General features: G+C 45.7%; 1 protein-coding gene across 1 annotated transcript in view; it reads left to right on the forward strand.

Annotated features, from left to right (window-relative positions):
- Positions 1–3,936: 3,936 nt before the first annotated feature.
- RNLS (renalase, FAD dependent amine oxidase) overlaps positions 3,937–20,487 on the forward strand; it is a gene marked incomplete at its 5' end in the record, with an annotated part of 21,895 nt that continues 5,344 nt past the window's right edge. Inside the window, 2 exons of the mRNA XM_010177309.1 lie at positions 3,937–4,110; positions 19,777–19,952. Coding sequence (XP_010175611.1) covers positions 3,937–4,110; positions 19,777–19,952 — 350 coding nt within the window. The remainder of the gene's footprint in view (positions 4,111–19,776; positions 19,953–20,487) is intronic.

The following is a 20,487-nucleotide window of genomic DNA, read 5'->3' on the forward strand; positions in this document are numbered from 1 at the left end:
GCAGGGAGCTAGCACAGGCCAGGGAAGGTTTCCAGCGGGGCGGGATGTGAGAGGTCCTGTTGCGCTGGCATCCTTTCTTCTGGGGCAGTCTTCCAGCCTACCCTGCGTCCTTTCTTAATCCCCTCCCTTCCTTCCTTGTCGCAGGCTTTGCCAAGCACTGGTGCCACACCATGAAATCTTCTGGTTCTGGGGGCTGCAGAAGCTGGGGAGAAGCTGTGGAAGAGGGGGAAGATGGAGGAGGATGGAGATGACAGCCTGCAAGAGACTTGCGGAGCTGGAGGAGTCCTGCCAGTGCCCGGGTTAACACAAAACCTTTGAGTGGCACGAAAAGCTGGGATGAAAGCCAGCACCCTGCCACAGCCTGGGGCTGCTGCTCTGCCAGGCTGCTCTGGAGGTTTGGCACAGAGCCCTGCAGACCCGAGAGCCCTGGGCCCCAGGGGAGCAGCCTGGCCCAAAGGACGGCAGAGTGAGCCTGGGCAGGGTCCTTTGCACACAGTGGCTTTTGGAGCCCACCAGCTGGCCAGCACACTCGGACAGATCTGCACCATGTCTAGAGTCCTGGGGTGAGGTGGGAGCCACCAGTTCCTCAGCTGGGACATACTTAGGGTAAGCAAGAAGAAATTACCTCGAAGTACAGCTCTTGCAACCGCTGCACTCTGGTTTTCTCTGGACAGTGTTGAACGAGGTTATTTTTCCGTAGAGAACGTGTATGTGTGCTGCAGAAGCCCGTTCAAGGCAGTAGCATACCACCAGCACTCTCCATGCCAAACCATTACTTGGTCTTGGTGACAAACCAGTGGTAGAACACACAGGAGCCCTACGGTGCCGTAACTTACATGGAGGCAGCTTTGCCAAGGGAAGGTGATAGCGGAGGTCAGGGGGTCTTTTTTGACTCAACACTTAGGGGAGCTACGGAGGTCTGTGGAGAGGAGTAGATCCTCCTTGGAAAGATCTAGGTGCAGGGGCGAGGTGAGAGCAGCTGGACCCCCTCAGTACCTTCTCAGAGCAGGCATTGGACTGGAGAGGGAAAGGGAGCTTCTTCAAACCCCATCGTGCTCAGCTCTCCTATCCTCCTGGGGCATGCGTGTCCTCTGACTTCCTCTATCAGCCAGCTTTACCACCACTACCCCTAGTGTCAGATGCCTTATTTCTCCTCCTTTCCTCTCCCCAGCTTTAATGTGTTGATTGGTGTTTCTTTCTGCCCCCGACATTTCTCTGTTCCCCAGCATATTTGTGTTAAAATTTGTGAGGATTTTTCTTGGGGGCATTTCAAGGTTTATTTCTGATAGGATTTGAGATGGAATCCGACTTGTGATCCTCTTGTGATTAAGGCTGGCGTAGGTGTGGAGGTCGTGGTGGGGTGAGAGAGACCATCCAGGAACCTGAGTTAGGAGAGCACTCTGCATTAGGTCATTGTTTCAGGGAAGGGGACAGAAAGCAGCCTCTGAAATCAGTCTTCTCCATGACGTACAGAGGAATAGAGTGGAGAGACATCACAGAAATAATACCAACTAGAGAAATAAGGGGATGAAGCAGATACCTATGAGTGGCCTGGTGGGTTTTCAGGTGAGAGACTGTGACTGCGGACCATGCATCCTCCTGTAGAAGGCATCTGCGAAGAGTGGACTCGATATCCTTGGTGAACTTTCTCTAGTGGTTCACCAAGGCTTCTGAGATGTAGTAAGCTTCATGGCTTACTTATTGAGTCTTTCAGGGGACACTGAACAGGGACATGAATTGTGTCTCTGCACATTTTGGGAGGCCACATGGAAATGTTGCCACAATGGACTGGTCATGACAAGGAGTTTGGGCTCGGCACCTGTAGACTTGATCAGCTGAAATGGTCACGCACAGGTCTGTAAGTGCTGGGATGACACCAGCCCTCCTCGCCACCGGGATAGGCTCATGAATGACACTTTCTCCCACTCTTTGTCCTCTGTGTGTAAATAGACTCTAAACACAGGCATCCTTGGTGCTCTTTGAGAAGATAATGTGCCAGTAGTGGTGGTGGGAATAGACCTTGATGCAGACCAGTGTTATGTAGACTTTACAGGTTTAATGGCAGTTGTTGCAAGGACTTCTCAGCATGACTGTCTACGCTCTCAAACGTGCATCCTGCTGGAAAACACTCTGCCAGTGCTGCTGGGCCCATGCCCAGGAGCGCCTGCATCACAGCACCACGCATGGAGGTTTGATTTATAGCACTGGTTCCTAGAGTCTCGACTTGGCACAGCAGGAAGTATTGGTTCCCAGGCAGAGAGTGTGTGCTGGTGGAGTGAGTGTGTGATGAAGCCGTGCTGGTTGCAAGTTCTGAGAAGCAGCATTAGTCATGACAGCAAGGTCAATCACACTAGCGTTTTTCTTTGAAGCATGTTAATTGCAGTCTCATGGAGGTGGCTGTGGTGTGGGCAAGGTATGCAGAATTGCACAGTCCCACCAACTCGAGCTGGAGGCACCAGGGTGAGGGTCTCCAACCTAACACTGCTCCCAGCAGCTCCAGCGCCACAGCTGCAGCAAGTTGTTTGGAACCATGTCTGGGTGAAGCCCTCGTAATGAAGACCTCCTTTAGTGGACCATGTTAGTGACCCTGCAGAGGACTTTATCCCATCTGTTGTTGTCTCCTTTGTACTGGAGGGCACGACAGACTGCACAGTGTGTCCAGATGTGGCCTCGCTCGAGGGGAATAATGCCTTCCCTTGACCTGCTGGTTACTCTCATGGTGGGCTGGTTGGCTTTCATTGCTGTGCCTTCTGGCCAGCTTGGTGTGCACGAGTCTGCAGATGCCTCTTGCGTGGAGAGCTGCATCCTCCAGCCCATCACAGCCTGGCCTGTGTGCAGGGCTGGTCTGTCTTGGGGCAGGACTTCTGCTAAAGTCCTTCTGAAGATATCACTCAACACCTGGCCGGATGCCTGTGGGAGTTGCCACAGTGGATGTAGCCACCAGCTGCTCCTTTCTTCATACAAGATGTTCATCATGTTGGCTGAATTTTGCATAAAATGAAGCACCTTGATTTTTGTTCTTTTGCTTCTCGATATCAAATCTCCAAACAAGGCCAACAGAGCATGCAGTTTGACATGATAGTGGGAGATGGCTGTGATTTTGCCTTTCCATGTCCTGCTCCAGTTCACAGAAGCATTGACCGTCCATTGGGTAAGAGGAGGAGAAACATGGTACCTAACGCAACAATTAGTCAAAATGTTGTATTTCTCTTTGACATGAAATAAAATAGTGCACAGTGGGGCTAAAGCTGCTTTGTGCAGGTTCTTATGAAGATTACAAAATTGAGGCAAAAAGCAGATCTTACTGTAATTAGAAGATAGAAGAGTTAATTATAGGGAGGAATGGATTCATATTTGCTCTGAATTTTTCTGTACAGTTTTAAAATAACTTCAGCTGAAGGAGCTGAACTTTACTACAAATATGTACTGAAGTGCGGAGTTTTCTTCAACTATTTGAATTGCAACACAGAAGTTGCAGGGCTATTTTCCTCAGAGATTCAAGAGTCCCTGTGTTCATTTTGTTGATATGTGAAGTCATTTTGTTTTTTGCAGAGTCATGCACTTATTTACTTGATGTGCTGGAGGCAACCTAAACTTATTTCCATTCATTCAACTTTTGAGAAAAGCTTTGGAAATAATTCACTGATCATTGAAGTTTCAAGTCAGAGGCAACTAGCAGAGAATTAGGAGATAAACCACCAACAGACTGGGGAGGGTTGCGTGTGAAGGACGTACTCTACATAATGAGCCATTAAAACTTCATGAAGAGGTGTCCCAGAAAAAATATTACAAAGCACTAGGCTTAATATTAAATTCTTAGTTTTAGCAGCCTGGTCATTTTCAAGAAGGAATAATCAGCTTAACTACAACATTCACACATTTAATGTTCTGGGAGAAGAGGGATTGTCTGATTTTTCTTCTTCTTTTTTTCCACAGTAATTAATGAAAGTCAAAAGCAGCAACTGGAATCTGTGAGCTACTCCTCCCGTTACGCTCTGGGACTTTTTTATGAAGCCGGTACACAGATTGATGTTCCCTGGGCTGCACAGTACATCACTGATAATCCCTGCATACGCTTCATCTCCATCGATAATAAGAAACGCAATATAGGTCAGTGCTCCCATTATTTCCCTTAAACACAGTGACAATAGAGGGTGTAGATCGTGAAAAATGCTGTTTAATTGAGTGTTGCTATTCTGAACAGAGCAAGTATTTAACTCCGAGCCGCAGCGGATAGCATTTAATGTCACATTTGGCCTGTAATAAAATACACAATGAAAGAGGGAAGGTCTTCAGAAAATCACCACCCAGCACATGGTTTACGTTACTGCATTTATGAAACCAGCGTCAGGGGATTTGAGACATCAAAATGTTGCTATTCCAAGAAAGAGCTGGAGTTCTTTGTTTAAACATTGATTCATACACATGCCAATTTATCTCCCATCATCCATTTACTTTACAACTCCTGTTCTTTCCACTAAACATGCTTGGAAGTAGTAATGAGTTATATAATTGAGGCTGTTCAGCCTAATTCAGAGTTAGACAGCGTGTTTTTATAATCATGGAAAATCCTTGAAATGGCTGTGCAGAGTATGGCTGCTCAGTAAAGCTTGGAGAACATCCCACAAGGCAGACACTTCTCATCTGTTTCTGGAAGGTGGCCGTCGAGTAAGTATATGTTTTATTTATTGAATGTATTTCATATACCAAGAGTGTGTTGGCATAGAATAGCTCAAGAGTAACCGCTAGCATTTGAGTTTAATCAAGTTTGTTAGGAGCTGAAAATGCTTCCCGATTTTGTTACTTACTCACATTGCAAAGATGACCAGGTTTAACCACATCTGTGAAGTGGGGGTAAAAACTTACCCACCTTTGTGGTGACCTACAAAGCACTGTGACTCAGTGTCACAGAATAAAGAAGGAGTTTAATCATCAGCTGCTGCCTAATACGTCATCTTAAAATGTCGCCAAATTCATTGTACCGAAGCATGTTCAGATTTAGACCTGGGAGACTTGTTTCTACTCTTGGTTTGTGGGGATGCATTGTTTCCTGCCTGCAGTCTGCAGACCTGTTGTGCCTTGTCTAGCTGAGGTTTTGAAAAAAAAGAATAAAATGGCAATCCCCCACATGACTGGTAACCTTTCCCAGAGCTGTACCTCCATTGAGGGAAGAAGTATTTTTTCATCTGCAGTGTGAACTTCCCAAGGCTCAGCCTGTGGATGTTGCCTCCTGTTCCATTGTCTGCCTCTACTGATTAGAGTCACAGTCATTCAGGTTGGAAGGGACCACTGGAAGTCACCAGGCCCTACCCCCACACAAGGTTTGAAGTTAGATCCAGCTGCAAAGTTACATCATCTTGCTCAAGGCCCTGTCCTGCTCCACTTTGAGTATCTCCGAGGATGGAGATACAGTGAGTCTGCATCATTGCTGCAAAGGTGCACTGATGATTTCTTGTCCTCATGGACAGCAGGTCCTTGTCTGCAGAGCTTCTTTCTGTCCTGTTGGCCTCAGTGTGTAGTGTGGCATGGGGCAGCTCCCTCTCAGTGGCAAAACTTCACATTTTCCTTTGTTGAACTTCATTGCAATTGGCTTCATCATCTTCATAACTATCATCAGTGGCAAGCTGCTGTTAGGTGCCCTACTCCCTTAGCATCTCCTGGACCAGGTCCAACAGCTCCTTCCATCTCTCCCTCTAGGTTGTGTGCTCCAGCCCCTGGCAGCTCTGCAAGTGATTGTTTCCAGTGCTCTACACCCCTCTTGAAGTGGGAGCAAGGGGTAAAACTGGATGCAGTGCTGCAGTTGCAGCCTCATGGATGTCAAGTAGAAGGGGTTGATAAGCAGCCAAGATCTGCTGGCCGTGCTCATCGTGATGTGATTTGCCACCTTTGCACTGCTGACTTATATTCAGTGGTTGATTAACCATAACCATCAGGATCTTTTCAGAAAGGTCTGTTGCTCAGCCAGACTGGTGCATCCTGGGTCCTCCTTGTTGTGGTGATAGTGCAGTTCAAGTTAGCTCTTCCAAATATGACCCTCTTTGCACCACAGCCAGAGGTGCAAAGCTATGGCTCCTGAAGTGCCTCCAGAAACAGCAGTTTATGCTGGGAGCAAAGAAGTTGGAGAGATTAGTCAACTCACCATTTTGGAAGCCAAATTTTGTTATTTCTCCTAAGAACTCAGCCTGTTGGTCTGAAAAAGAGGGAAAATTAAAAAAAAAAAGAAGACTGAACTGGCCTAAACAAAGATGCATCCACCCTGATATGCTACCTCTAGCAGGGGCCAGTAGTGAATATGTATAAAAAGTGTAAGGAAAGCCAAATACAGAGTGATTTTTTTTTTTCTCTGGCATTGCCTCCTTGTTAATGACAATGTGCAGCTGGAGATTTTTTTGCATCTAAGATAATATCGCCATCTTTGTGCTTAACAGTAAGTACTCAGTAGTTAAGAGCACCTCCTGGTATTGTCCATCCCAGCTACCTAATTCTAGCTGTGCAGAAGAGGAAGCAGCCCAAGGAAGAAATTCACCCATCCTTTCCTCCCCTGCTTGAATATGTGGTCTCAAAGCGTTCCAGAAGTGAGAACAACGAATATAGAATTATAGTGAAATTAGCAAATAGCCAAGTACAGCATCTTTGCTGTCTTCATATGCCATCTAACCAAATAGAAAGCTTATTATTTGTGGCATATTGTTAAGAAATACATAGAAACTGCCAGAACATTGCTGTTGACACGTAACCTTTTTCATTGAAATTTCCCTCATATCATGGGAGAGTTCTGTTTATATGAGCAAATTTTTTCCAAGAAGAACAAATTGTGTACCTTCACAGGGCTGGAACAAGCTGGGGGCCAGCAATTGAAGATTATTTCTCTCTGGTAAGGCCCTCCTTGTGACATATAAACAGTCAACCAGCTGCCTTGACTGTGCTGCCTCTCCTTGTGAACTTGCATTTTGCAGATTTGCATTTTGTTCCAGAAGAAGTAGTACAAGGGAGAGAGCAGTACGTGTGAGCTAAGCAGTGTTGCTGGCTGCGAGTGCTCAGGCTGAGCGCAGGAGGATTGGAAAGCGTGTCTGTACCCTGTTCAGTCATGCTGATGTACGGAAGTATAAAAACCAAATGTGGTCACTAAGTGATTCACTTTTCTTCAAACACACGCACAGCTCTACTGATAATAGAAACACATGTGCACATATATACTTTAAGACAACATAGAATCATAGAATCAGAGTGTTGTGAGTTGGAAGGGACCCACAAGGATCATCCAGTCCAACTCCTGGCCCTGCACAGGACAATCCCAACATTCAGACCACGTGTCTGAGGGCCTTGGCCAAATGCTTCTGGAATCTTGTCAGGCTTGGAGCCATGACCATCTCCCTGGGGAGCCTGTTCCAGTGCTCCACCACCCTCTGCCTGAAGAACCTTTTCCTCATGGCCAACCTCACCCTCCCCTGCCACATCTTCCTGCCATTTCCTCTGCTCCTGGCGTTGGTGGCCAGAGAGAAGAGATCAGCACCTACCCTTCCTCTTCCCCTTAGGAGGAAGTTCTGGACCATGATGAGATCTCCTCTCAGTCTTCTCCAGGCTGAACAAACCAAGCGACTTCAGCCTCTCCTCATATGGCTTCCCCTCTAAACCCTTCCCCAATTTAGTGGCCTGAGGGAGGCTGAATGTGCAATTTATTTCTGCATGTGTAGTACTGCAGCCAAAACACTTCAATAGAAAGTTCCTTTATGTTTGTTTTAGCACATATGCAAGTATTTTGCATTTGTATTTTTCTTGCCATGCTTCTGATTGACTTCCAGAATATTTCAATGGGAGGCACAGCAGCACCTCGCTGTCCTGCATTCGCTGTCTGTTTTTTTGGGATGCCGTTGCTGTAATACCTACCATGCTACACTCACTCATCATTCCTCCCGTTCATCAACCTTGATGAATCGGGATTCATCTGGGATGGTGACAATGAAAAAGTAAGCAATCAGAGAGAAAGCAGAAATACTCAGGCTAAGATTTACATTGGGTCTCCTGGGTGAATCAACCGAGATCTTTCAGGACTATTGTCCTTCCCAAAAAGCTGTCACCTTCTCCAGTTGATGCCTGAGTGGCTTCACTGTTCCTCCTTCCACTGTTCCTCCTTTATGCCATATACACTGTCCCTGCATATTCAGTGGTGTGTTATTCTCAAGCTCCTGCATGCATCCCTCCCTCCATTGCATTAATCTTAAGATAGAAAGTGGCTTTGCTGCCCATTAAAAGTGGCTGCAGTGCTCACCAGGAGTACATCCTGAACAGACAGAGCACACCTTCAGTTCTTTAGGCATGAGTAAAAATGACTGATGGATCAGACACAAACAAAAACTTGATTTGTTTGATGTTTCTACACCTACTTTAATGTATCCACAATTAACAGAGGTTTATCTAACCCTCATTACCACCTCACATGGTCATGTTTTAGTAAAGAGCATTGAATGATAGATCCAAATGAAATAACTCCAGCTCTCTGCTAAAGGACTCTTTGTTAAACACGTCATTACACAAAAAATGACTACATCTATATATTGTCTACTTAAAAGCAAATAGTCGAGCTCTCAAAGGCCAAAAGGCAAAGTCTAGTCCTCACTATGAAAGTCCAAACTGTCCTTTTCATTGGTATGAGGTGTGGTCATCCCACTTTGACTCATTTAGTAAGGCAGAGTTGTAAAACTCTTTCTTACGCAAATTTCAAATTTTACCAGTGAAATACCTGAAACAGCCTTGTTGTTATAATTACAGGATGGGTTTGTTAGCAGAGCCCGTGAGTTGCAGTGTAATTCTCCAGAAATCTCAGCCTTTGCTTGCTCTCAGAGCCACATGCTTCCCTAAGGACTGCTCGCACCTTGCTGTGTTGCGATCAGCTGCAGCGCTCCACTTCACTGCTTTTTGCAAAGTCATAAAGCCTTTTCTTCATAGAATGAATCACAGACTGGTTTGGGTTGGAAGGGACCTTAAAGCTCATCCAGTTCCAACTCCCCTGCCATCAGCAGGGACACCTTCCACTAGACCAGGTTGCTCAAAGCCTCATCCAGTCTGGCCTTAAACACTTAGAGGGAGGAGCAGCCACAGCTTCTCTGGGCAACCTGGGCCAGTGTCTCACCACCCTCACAGCAAAGAATTTCTTCCTCAGATCTCAGCTAAACCTCCCCTCTTCCAGTTTAAAGCCATCACCCCTTGTTCTGTCACTTCCTGCCCTTGTCAAAGGTCCCACCCCAGCCTTCCTGGAGCCCCTTCAGGTACTGGAAGGCCACTAGAAGATCTCCCTGGAGCCTTCTCTTCTCCAGGCTGAACGGCCCCAACTCTCTCAGCCTGTCCTTGTAGGAGAGGTGCTCCAGCCCTTGGATCATCTTGGTCTTCTGGACTTCTTGCTAGGAGACACATCAACATCCTCTCTTTTTGTTTTCTCCTTAATACCTTTATGCAGACTGCTCAAGGGTTGCCGGTTCATCAGACATTCATAGTGCAACCTTTCAATCATAGTTATTCTTTAAATCATAAGTTTGCATTCAACATAACCCCATCAGCATGTCCCTCGGACTTCTGTAATGGAGAGCAAGCTGGGTGACCATGTTGTCTTTCTGGCAGTCCAGGTGGGTGAGACAGAACAGCATGACTTCTCAGCATTTGGTCTTTTTGTTCACAGAGGTAGAGAGGAACACAAGTCTTCAGCAATGGACTAACCCTTGCAGTGATGGGGACGAGGTAGCAAGGCTGACCCATGCATGGCTGAGCCTGCTGGGAAAGGCACCGGCACCCAGGGAGTCCTTGGCAGCTCTTTGCCTCAGCACAACCTGCTACCGTTAGTTGGCTTCATCATGACACAGCCTAATTCATTACCGATAATGATGCATGACATATGTTTTCTTCCTGATTTATGCAGAAGAATTAATAAGAATTAATAATAAAGCTGTTTTTCTGATACTGCTATTACCAATGTAATCTGGAGCATGATGAGCTTCCAAGAAGGAAGGCTTTTTGCATCAGTTGAGGTTCTCAGCTGCTTCATAGAATCATAGAATGGTTTGGGTTGGAAGGGACCCTCAAAGGCCATCTAATCCAACCCCCCTGCAGTGAGCAGGGACATCTTCACTAGAGCAGGTTGCTTATAGCCCCGTCCAGCCTGACCTTGAATATCTCCAGGGATGGGGCCTCCACTATCTCTCTGGGCAACCTGTTCCAATGATCTACCACCCTCATACTGAAGAACTTTTTCTTAATATCCAACCTAACTCTGCCCTTTTCTAGTTTAAAACCATCACCCCTCATCCTATTTCTACATGTCCTTGTGAACAGTTCTTCCCCAGCTTTCTTCTAGGTCTTACAGGTACTGTAAGGCCGCTATAAGGTCCCCCCCAAAGCCTTCTCTTCTCCAGGCTGAAGATGCTTCATAAACTCGCATCTTCGTCTGCAGAGGTAATGCGCTTGAACGTTACATAAGGAAGAGCCTTACATTGAATAAGGAAGTGTATGTTGAATTCCCTGTGCAGTATGTATGAATATTAAATATTTGTGTGATTGGCTGCCTTAAACACTCCATCAATATTTATAGCTGGTCAGGGGGACAGAGGGAATTCTTCAGTATAAATTATTTCAAGCCTCGTTTCTTTAATACCGCAGTCTTTGCATCTCTTAACATTCTGGAGGACTAAAGATAGATGACACAAAAATGGAAGCAGTTCCCTTCTTTTGCGTCAGGATTGTGAGGTTACATAATTTAATGGGAAGATTAATCTTACAGGTTTTTCAGGATCAGTGTAATTCTTGGGTATCCTTTTTAATTTTAAAATACAGATTCCTTTAAAGAATTTTTAGGAAGGTGGAAGAGCTAAAGAGTTATTTAGGTTTTCCCCTCATTACAAGGCCAGTTGCTTTGTAATCCCCTGCCTGCCTTTTAGAAAACTAATCAGAAACTATCTGTAAGGCTAATAAAATAATACATTTCTGAATATATATAAAAAAATTAGTGCCATTCTTTACATGGAGTATTCCAAAATGTGCCTTGTGAGACAGAGCAGATTTTATTCCAGGGAGAATATGGGACCTTACGAACCATGGTAACTTCTGAGGATAACTCAGGAAGCTCGCTGACCCTTTTGCTAAATAGCAGCATGGCATTTTGAAAGCAAACATGCACCTCTTATTTTCTAGGTGTGGTAAAGTTAATCACTGTTCTTTTTTTTTTTTCATTTTAGATACAGCTTTATGAGGCCTTGTTTTTCCAGTTGACGGGGTTAGAAAAAGGACACAGACACCAACTTAATACTAGAAACAAACTTATTTTACTGTAGTCTAAAACAGGGAAAAAAGAAGAATAAGTAAGGTACAAAAATAAACAGGGTAATGCACCTGATCATCACTACATAAGAGAAAGCATAGTGAGCAAGAAAGATTCACCACCAATTGCCCAAATACTGATCACCATCCAGATCCGTGCACCAGCTGGGGAGCCTCATCACAGTGAAGGATTTGGAGAGCCTTTCACCAGCAAGTTCTGTGCAGTGCATCCACTCACAGGTCAGGTCTCCATCTTTGCTGTGAGAGGGTCCTGCTTTTATACCATCTAACAAACACATTACGCAGCCAGAAAGGCACAGGAACATCTGATGGGTTGGCTTCACTTCCCATGGGCACATCCCAGATCTGGCCAGTATCTGAGATATATCCGAGAAGCTGCTATTTTGTCATTCTGCACCTGGCTTTGGATTGTAGGAGGAAAAGTCTCACGGTTGTATTTAATGCTGATGTGATACAGGTTGGGAAGTTCACTCAAAAGTCAACTTTAATTTAAGGCTTATAATTTAAGCCTTTGTATATCAGGCCTGCATGTTGACTTCTCTTTTGGCAGCCTACTGATCCCTGCCAGGGAGCAGGGATACAGTTCCAGCCTCTCTGGAGGTGTCCAACTTCTCTGCTGCCCTCCACACTGACCCCACAGCATTGCCTTTACAGCCTTGCTTCGAAGCTTATTTGCCATGGCAGCAATGAAGCCCTTTCCCTTCCCCTCATTCTACTCAGGACCAGCATGGGTTTTGGATAGCAAAACACATCTCCCCAGTAAGATTAAAAAAATCCTGAGGGTCAGGAAGCAGCCATGTCTCATTTTTTATCCATATCTGTTCTGATTCCAGGTTTTGGGCAGGAACACAGGAAAAATACTTGACACTGTTCCTCTAGGAAGGGAGAAAATGTTCCTGTGGAAGATGTGTGCCTATCACCACATCTATAGACAGGTCTCTTCTGGAGATGAGGTTGTAACCCTAGGATCGATCCTCTAGGAAGGAGAGATGTGATGTCCATGCCAGCACTGGAGGGGTTCCCAGCCATTCAGCTGAGCACTCAAAGAGTAAGAGTACGATCTGCCTTTGAAGTTGGCTCCTGTTTGGAGCAGGAGGTCAGACTACAGACCTCCAGAGGTTCCTCCCTACCTAAGTCCTGTGACTCTGAGGGAGACAATGTTCTGGTGAGTATTTACTGAACACATTTATAAATTAACTGGGAAGTGAGTCCAACCAAGCTCCCTTGGCAAAAGCATGCAGTCCTTCAAGCTTTGTCCACATTCACTGTCCAGCAAGTTTTAATGTCAGCACAGCTAAACAGTAAAACTTTTCAATCCTCTTTGTGGACCTTTTGTGGATGTATCTATTATGGAGTCTGCAAACTGATCTGCAGGTCTTCCTTTTATACCTTTATCAAAGTAGATCTCATTCTCCCAAGGGTCAGTGGCTTTGTGGGCTTTGCAGAGCCTGTGAGCCACAGGACACTTCCAGGGCATGCAGATTGCAACCCATGCTGCCTCATGCTTCTCCACAAATGTACTTCAGTCCTAGATGAGCACAACCACTTCTAATGTCAAGGCTGATCAGCCTGTCTGAACACCCTGTCCTTGGTGCCTCGGTGGACACTGTGTCCCTTGTGGTATGGGGTTTCTTACTTCAAAGCCTTTCAGCTAAGCAATATGTGCTCCGTGATGACCCTGAGACATGATTTTCTCTCCTAGAATATTATTGTCTAGACAAATCCAGTTGGCTTCTGCTTTCTTGAGGATAGTAGGAGAAACTATAGCTGCTTCTCCCCATCTTTGCCAAGTCTCCACTGCTAGCCGCATGGGTGGTGTCAAAGGGTGGATGTGTCCTTCTTAGGGTACCTTCTGCCATTAATATAGTCCCAAAAGCACTGTGCTCTGTTCCCTTCCTGGCAACATGAAATCCACATTACCCACCAGTTTCTCCCCTTCCACAGCTACTTTTCAACCTTTCACACTCCCAGAACTTGATAGATACCATTATGACCATTTGCCAAATGATTCCTATGACTTTCAGGCTCTGATGGTGTTCTACCTGCTAAGGAAATTTCCAGCCTCTGTGGATCTCAGGGATTGCAGCTAATCTCTAAAATGTCTTTTGAATTTAGGGACTCTGAACCCTAATCTTGGCATAGATTCGCTAGAGAAAAGTTGCTTTTGCATTTTGCAAGGGAGAAGATTTTGGTGGACAGATAATCTACTGTGGGCTTTCTCTGAGAAGTTATGTTTTGTTTTATTGAGGTATTTATGCTTTAGTGATCTTTCTCTGTCCTCTTCCTTCTTTGAAACTGATGGTAAGGAGGATGTGGCCACCACTGGATCCAACTTTACACCCTTAGTATCATCTGAGAACTTCCCAGGGCAGAAGGAGATCCCTGTGTGAGGACTTGGCCCTACAGGCTGTTCATATTGTCACTGTCCTGCAGTACAGAGTACGTGGAGAAATTTGCACACAGATCTTTTTATACCACCATAATAGGGACAGCTATGCTTCTAGCCAGAGCAGCTTTGCTGAGCAGCTTCATCCAGGACACCATGCTCTTCCTTATTACCACTCCACACTAAATGTGCTATTCAAAGCTAGGAGCCACCTCTCTGATGCCAGATGCTCTTGAGCCACAAACCCCTTTGCTGGGGAAGTGGCCCGGAGCTCTGTTCATTGTGCTTTTCACTAGGGCATCTTTTATTAGCCCCCTCCTTTTTCTGAAAGATAATACTCCTAACAGGCTTAATCCTGCATAATTTCTCCCTGTCAGCAGTCTTTCCTTCTCTTTCTTCACACAGCCTGTGTGATTCCTCTGGCTGGGAATGAATGACGAGTGTTGAGACAGTCCTGAAACATTAAGAAGTTGATGGCCACCTTCTCCTACTCACAATCCAAACAACTTTCCCCTCATCCCCAGGTTGTAGGTCAAGATCCAGTTTCCCCAGAGAGTTCAACATGGGGAGACTTTGCTAGTGCTTAATTCACAGTTATAATTGGCTGAAGTGCAGTGTATGATGAACTCTAATTGCTTTCATGCCTTCTGCTCCTGACATCCCTTCCCAGGTAGCTGATGTGTCCTCTACCTGTGACCACTTGTACTTCATGCTACTCAGTGTTTGAGGTCTTCCTCATCTGTTTTCATGTGCTTATACATGAAGATGGAGACCCCCCACCACTCAGGGCTCTGTCCTAGGGATGCCCTGCTCACATAGGAAGGGGCTGTATCCTCATGTCCCATTGGGACTTTTTCTCATTGCAGTTGTGCCCATTGGCTCTTGTCCTGTTGCTTTGAACTTCTAAGAAAAGTCTGGCTCTGTCATCTCTGTCACCTTCCCTTTAGGATGTGGAAGGTGCAGCTAGATCCTCACTTTTCAATTCCTCACTTAATTCTGCATTTATTTAATCTCCTGTCTTTTCAGGTCATCCCTTTTCCTTTTCCATGGATGTGGTTTCAGACTCACTAAGAGAGGTAGACACTGCTGATCAGACTGACAGTGCAGCCAGACTTTGGTCTGAAGTGCTTCAGCATCTCCCATAAGGTCTTTGTGGACTAGACTTGTCTGTGGGTGTGGTGGAACGTCATACTTTGAGGCAAAAAGGCTGGGATTTGTTCATCCCTGCTACTCTACTCAGCTTTGTAGACTGTTCAGAATGACTGCATATAGGTAGTGGTGGTGGCCAAGACATCCCAAGGAGAGTGCTGTGTTAAATCTGGGACCTACATCAGAGCCTGGCTCTGCCACTCTTCCCATCCCCATGAGCCAGCTGCTCCATAGTGTACAGGGTCCACACAGCCCCAGCTGCTGCTGCCAGGCCAAGCAGGGATGTAGCAGCTCCTGCGACATCTTCCCATCATGGGTGGGATGCTGGGCTGGATGGGATGATATGCCGGAGATTGCACAGTTCTTTTCTGTTTACATGGAAGCAAAGTGAGTCTTGAATGGAATGTGTTTATCCTCACATTCATCACTTTGCATCTTCTCTCTGCCTGTGTTAGTCTTGTGCAATGCAGCAGAGCAAAAGAAATTCACAGTAAAATGAGGAAAACTTAACACAGGAGCAAATGACACCTGTAGTTATAGTATTGCATCTTCTCTGTGCCCTTGGGGAAGAGAGAATCTGAACCTTGGGCACAAACTGCATCTGCCAAACTACTGTCGCTGCACCAGATGATGCCGGCGCTTCCCTCTCTGCCCACAGCCTCATCAGGGTCTCTGCACAAAAAAACCACTTTCCTCCTGGTGCAAGTCAACGGAGGGAGACCAGAGGGGATGGGGACAGGCCTCCAGCCCCTGCAGCCGACATCACCACTGTGGCGATGCAGTGCGGACTGGACAAAGGAAGGAGAGCCATGTGCAAGCTCGCTGCTTGTAGGGTTTCAGTGGGGTCCCTCAGCAACTGTGGGTGCCAAGGACGCTGCAAACACTGGCGGAGTGGTTCCTTTCTCCTTAAGTAGGTATGAGCTACAGCCATCTCATTCTAGCTCTGATCTACCCGGCGTCTTACACCTTCCACCGCATCAGCTCACTGGATTAATTGCTGTGTGGCTGGGAAGAGATGGGGGGAGAACAGGGAGCAGATGAAAGCTTTTGTGCTCCTTTCATTCACCCTCAGATCATTGCCCCTTGCATTGCCGAATGTTCCCAGGCTTGCCACATCTCCCATGCTACTTTGTCATCTGCTAGCATGGCGATAGACAGCTTGCATCCTTGCCACAAATAAAGGAAATTAGAATCTCATGAGGAGCCCTGTCAGAAGCCCACATTTTTAAGCTAGCTGTTGCAGCCTGGTCTAAACACGTTGGGAAGGAAATGATAGTTTTACTCCTGCAACAGCTGAACAGTCATTCATACCTGGTGCATCAAGGCTGAGATCCCCATATTGCTTTCAGGGAAAAAAAAAAGTATTTTAAATTCCTCTCTTAGCCAGTATTTTTGCAGAAGAAATAAAAGGGCTTAAGGCTAAACTTGATCCTCGCAGGCAGCATATTTCAGTACTGGAAGGCTATGACTCAGTGGCCTCTGGAAGCTCTCCAAGCTATCAGTAGCTCAAATGAGGAATTAAAAACTCAACGAACTGCCTGTTCTTGAAATTTGTTTTGTACGTACTATGGAAGAGATGAGAGATTTGAAAGAAGGCAGCCTTGTCCAAGAATCATTGGCTATAACAAGTCACTGACAGCAATGAATATTTATTTTATTAAAATGCTTAGACGTCTTTTAATGAGCCTTTTTGCCAAGTTGATGTGGAAGAATTTGCCAAAATACCATGTACACTATAATAAATCCCAAGGAATAATAGGCTTCCCTACTTGGTCTTCTGTCCCTGACAGTCTCTATATAGAGACATCAGAATACCTGTTTTCTACCCAAAATTGGGAAGGAGAGACTGAGTAGTGTTTCTGACATTTTTCCATCAGTTGGAAAAGCTGATGCAAACAGAGATATGTCCTGTGCTAGCCTGTGAAACCAAGCTTGGGGGTGGCAGGAGGAATCTCAGGAAGATGACTCTGAGGTTCATGTTAGACTGAGGCAATCAATTCACCAGAGCTCAGGGAAGAAGATGGCCTCTTTGGCTAAGCCTCTACTTCTAGACAAGAGTGTTCCTTTTTTCACTCCACAGTCTTAGTCCCCAGATCTGCCTTGCCCTCATCCGAAATCCATGGCAGGTGGATATTTTGGACCTGTCCATCCCCAATGGTTAGGGCTTGCTTTCAAGCCAAAGACACAAGAGAGCAAAATCTGTACCTCAGATTAAAATAGGAAACAATCTCAAAGTTTCTGGACACTTCAGGAAATCACCAGAAAAAGAGCTCTAGTACATGCTGAAAACAGAGCTTGTGAGCCCAACCAGGAAGCAAAGTGAGTGGTATTCTCTGATTAGGAGTGCCTTACTTGGAAAAAGAGAACTATAAGAAAAGGCAGCACCATGGCTTGGTGCCTTCAGATGTGGCTTGTCAGGGTGCATTCCTTATCACAACCACGAAACCATCTTCCCACCCTTTTTGCCATATTTTCCCAGTTCTCGAGAGCAAGGGTTGGCTGAGCTGACCCACCCAAGAAAGAGACTCAGTGAAGGGATCCTTCTGACTGAAGTTAAGGCCATTGTTTTCATGCTTGCTGTGGGTGCTAGGACTTGGTACTGCTGTGCCTCAACAGAGTGTTCTGAAGTGATCAGCCCAGGACAGAAAGCTTATCAGAGAAAGATACTTTATTGCCTTTGGAAAGCTGGAATTTGTCATCTTCTCAAAGAAGATCTCCAGCTGGAGGAGCTGGAGCTGGAGATCTCTTCACCGACCCAGCAGAGATAAAGATTTCTATCAAGCCTGGTACCTAACTGGTCAGAAAGTGTTCAACTGCCTCTTTTTTTGTGGATTCCTTGGTCATAAAAAGCTAATTTGCTGAAACTAAAGTATTCTTCTAGGAATGTGCTAATTCAAACAAATTTTTAGTCAGAAGAGGCTTTCTGCTTCCAAAAGAGGGAACTTATGGTTTATGGAGTGAGAGGGAATCACTTAATTTAACAACCAGCTCAGTGAGTTTGAGCTCTCAGCTGAAATATAGCAGAACCCAGGTTGTGTCCTTGCTCCAGCAAATGCATCCTGCTCATTTGAAGCAGAACAGCCCCAGCAGGAACAACTCACACAAGGATCTGCTGGGTCCTCATCATGCCTTGGCACAGGGAAATCACTGAGTCTGAAAATCCCCTATTCTAGGCAAATTCTCTGGCCACTGGTTGTTGGCTGTGTAGACCAAGTCTGTAAGATGACAAGCCAACATGCTGACGGGGATTGAAGTCCCTTGCTGTAGAACACCTACAACCAGCCCTAGCTGTAATGAAGTTTGGCCATTTCTAAGTCTGCTGGGATGAACATCAGCACTTGAGCTGCCTTCAGTTCCTCCCCTGTCACTGCAGCCTGGTTGATTTTTAAGGGACAAACTCTTTTTTTGAGCTTTGCTCACTTGCATATATTTGCCCGAGGACAGAAATTGTATTGGTTTACATTCCCCAAAATGTGCATATAGTCAACCACTCATCATTTTTCTGGAAGTTGCTAGAGCAGCAGAAATTTAAGCTGAGTTCACCTGTGCAAGCCAAAAGGAAGTGCTGATTTTTCAAGCTAACCTGCTCTGTCTTCTGCTCCCCTTCTCCCCCTCCATGGATGTAGCCTATTGGTTTTATTCTAGCCTTTCAATTAGGTAAATACTGTTGCATGGCAAATATGCAAACAGTTATAGAGGGAGCAGATGTTTTTTACCATAATGCAGCAAACACTCTTCTTTTTTTCTCCTTTACCTTAAAGATAATTTCTATCTTGTGATGACTTCATGTTCAAGTCTTTGATATTTCTCTGTTGTAGAGATTGTCCCCTTAAGGGGATATATGTTTCAAATGCACAGGGTAGGAAGAATATAAATTAATCTGATATAGGTGGATAAGCAAATTGGCTGTGGAGACCCGGCTGCCTACGCTCCTCTGGCTGTTCAGAGAAGGTGGCTTGTTGGCAAAGCCACGCCATTGTCAGTTTGGTAGCTTGTGTGCATCAGGCTTGAAGTGGCCGCGACTGCAATTTGTTTGTTTTACACCTAGTGTGCACTTGCAGTGCTCAGAAGGACTTCATAGAATCATAGAATGGTTTGGGTTGGAAGGGACCATCTAGTTCGAACTGCCCTGCCCTTTGGCCATAAGCGGAACACCGTGCCTCTGGGGATTGATCCCTGTGAGCAGCAGCAGAGCTATTCAATTTCCAAGAATAATCCTCCATCCAAAATAAAAAAGGTGCATCATCCAATGCCTTAATTTTACCACATAGCTAGGTGAGTTTCAGCCTTCAGTAAAGGGTTTTGCCTTTACCGTTGCCAGTGATAACACAAGTCCCAGCTGCAAGTGTAGCCCTTTAGGAAGCCTTACCTCCACAACCACCACTCAAGCCAGACCTTGCAGGTGGGTGGCTGAGCCCATGTGCCTCCGAGTGCCCTGCAGTTATAGCGGCACTAATTGTTACTGCAGACCTGGCTGGAAAAATTCCTACAAAGCAGTTTTACATGTTTCTACTTCTTGTTCTCTTTTGCCAGTTTGGCGCAGTCACCAGGTGGTTGCTCTCCCTGTAGAACCTGTTGAAATGTCTAGGAGGAAAAAGGACAAGAGTTAGCCCTTCCAGCTGCTACTTAGGGGCTGTGGAAATGCCTTGAGGTTCCTCTAGGAGACGTATGGAGATAGAGTCATTGGAATGGGAAAACCATAACAAATATTACAAAAAGCCTGGATTTCTTCACTGTACTCCTTGTGAACAACTTGTGTTTTTACTCCTTGTGTTTTTTCCAGCTGGAAGAACAGGGTGGCGCCATGGATATTTTCATTCTTATTGACTCCTAGGCTAGAGGCATAATTGTCAGCATGCAGGGAAGGCAAGTATTAATAAGTAAACTTTCAAAAGCATCTCTCTCCTTTATTTTAGAGTCTCCTGAAATTGGGCCCTCAGTTGTAGTTCACACAACTGTGACATTTGGAAGTGAGCACCTGGATTCAGACCCTGCAGAGGTGCAGCAGTTAATTCTCAGTCGCCTGGAGAGGATTGTGCCATCTCTACCTAAACCAGCCAGCATCAAGTGTCAGAAATGGAAATATTCTCAGGTACTCCGGGATCAGTCAGCTGGGAGGATGCTGCTGGGGCAATGTCATAGTACACACTTACAGTGTATCGCAAGAAACGGAACATCATGTAACCCAGTGGTTTTCACAGAATCACACAGAATTGCCTTGATTGGAAGAGACCTTTAAGATCATCAAGTCCAATCCTTAACCTCACACTGACAAGTCCCCGACTAAACCATGTCCTTCAGCACTATGTCTACATGACTCTTCAATCCCTCCAGGGATGGGGACTCCACCACTGCCCTGGGCAACCCCTTCCAATGCCTGAGAACCCTTTAAGAAAAGAATTTTTTCCTCACATCCAATCTCAACTGCCCTTGGCACAACTTGAGGCCATTTCCTCTTGTCCTGTCAGTTGTTACTTGGTTGAACAGACCCACCCCCACCTCTCTACACCCTCCTCCAGGTAGTTGTAGAGAGCAAGAAGGTCTCCCCTCAGCCTCCTTTTCTCCAGGCTAAACAACCCCAGTTCCCTCAGCTGCTCCTCATCACACTTGTGCTCCAGACCCTTCCC

This window comes from Antrostomus carolinensis, unplaced genomic scaffold (genome assembly GCF_000700745.2).
Source record: "Antrostomus carolinensis isolate BGI_N321 unplaced genomic scaffold, ASM70074v2 scaffold12651, whole genome shotgun sequence".
Lineage (NCBI taxonomy): Eukaryota > Metazoa > Chordata > Aves > Caprimulgiformes > Caprimulgidae > Antrostomus > Antrostomus carolinensis.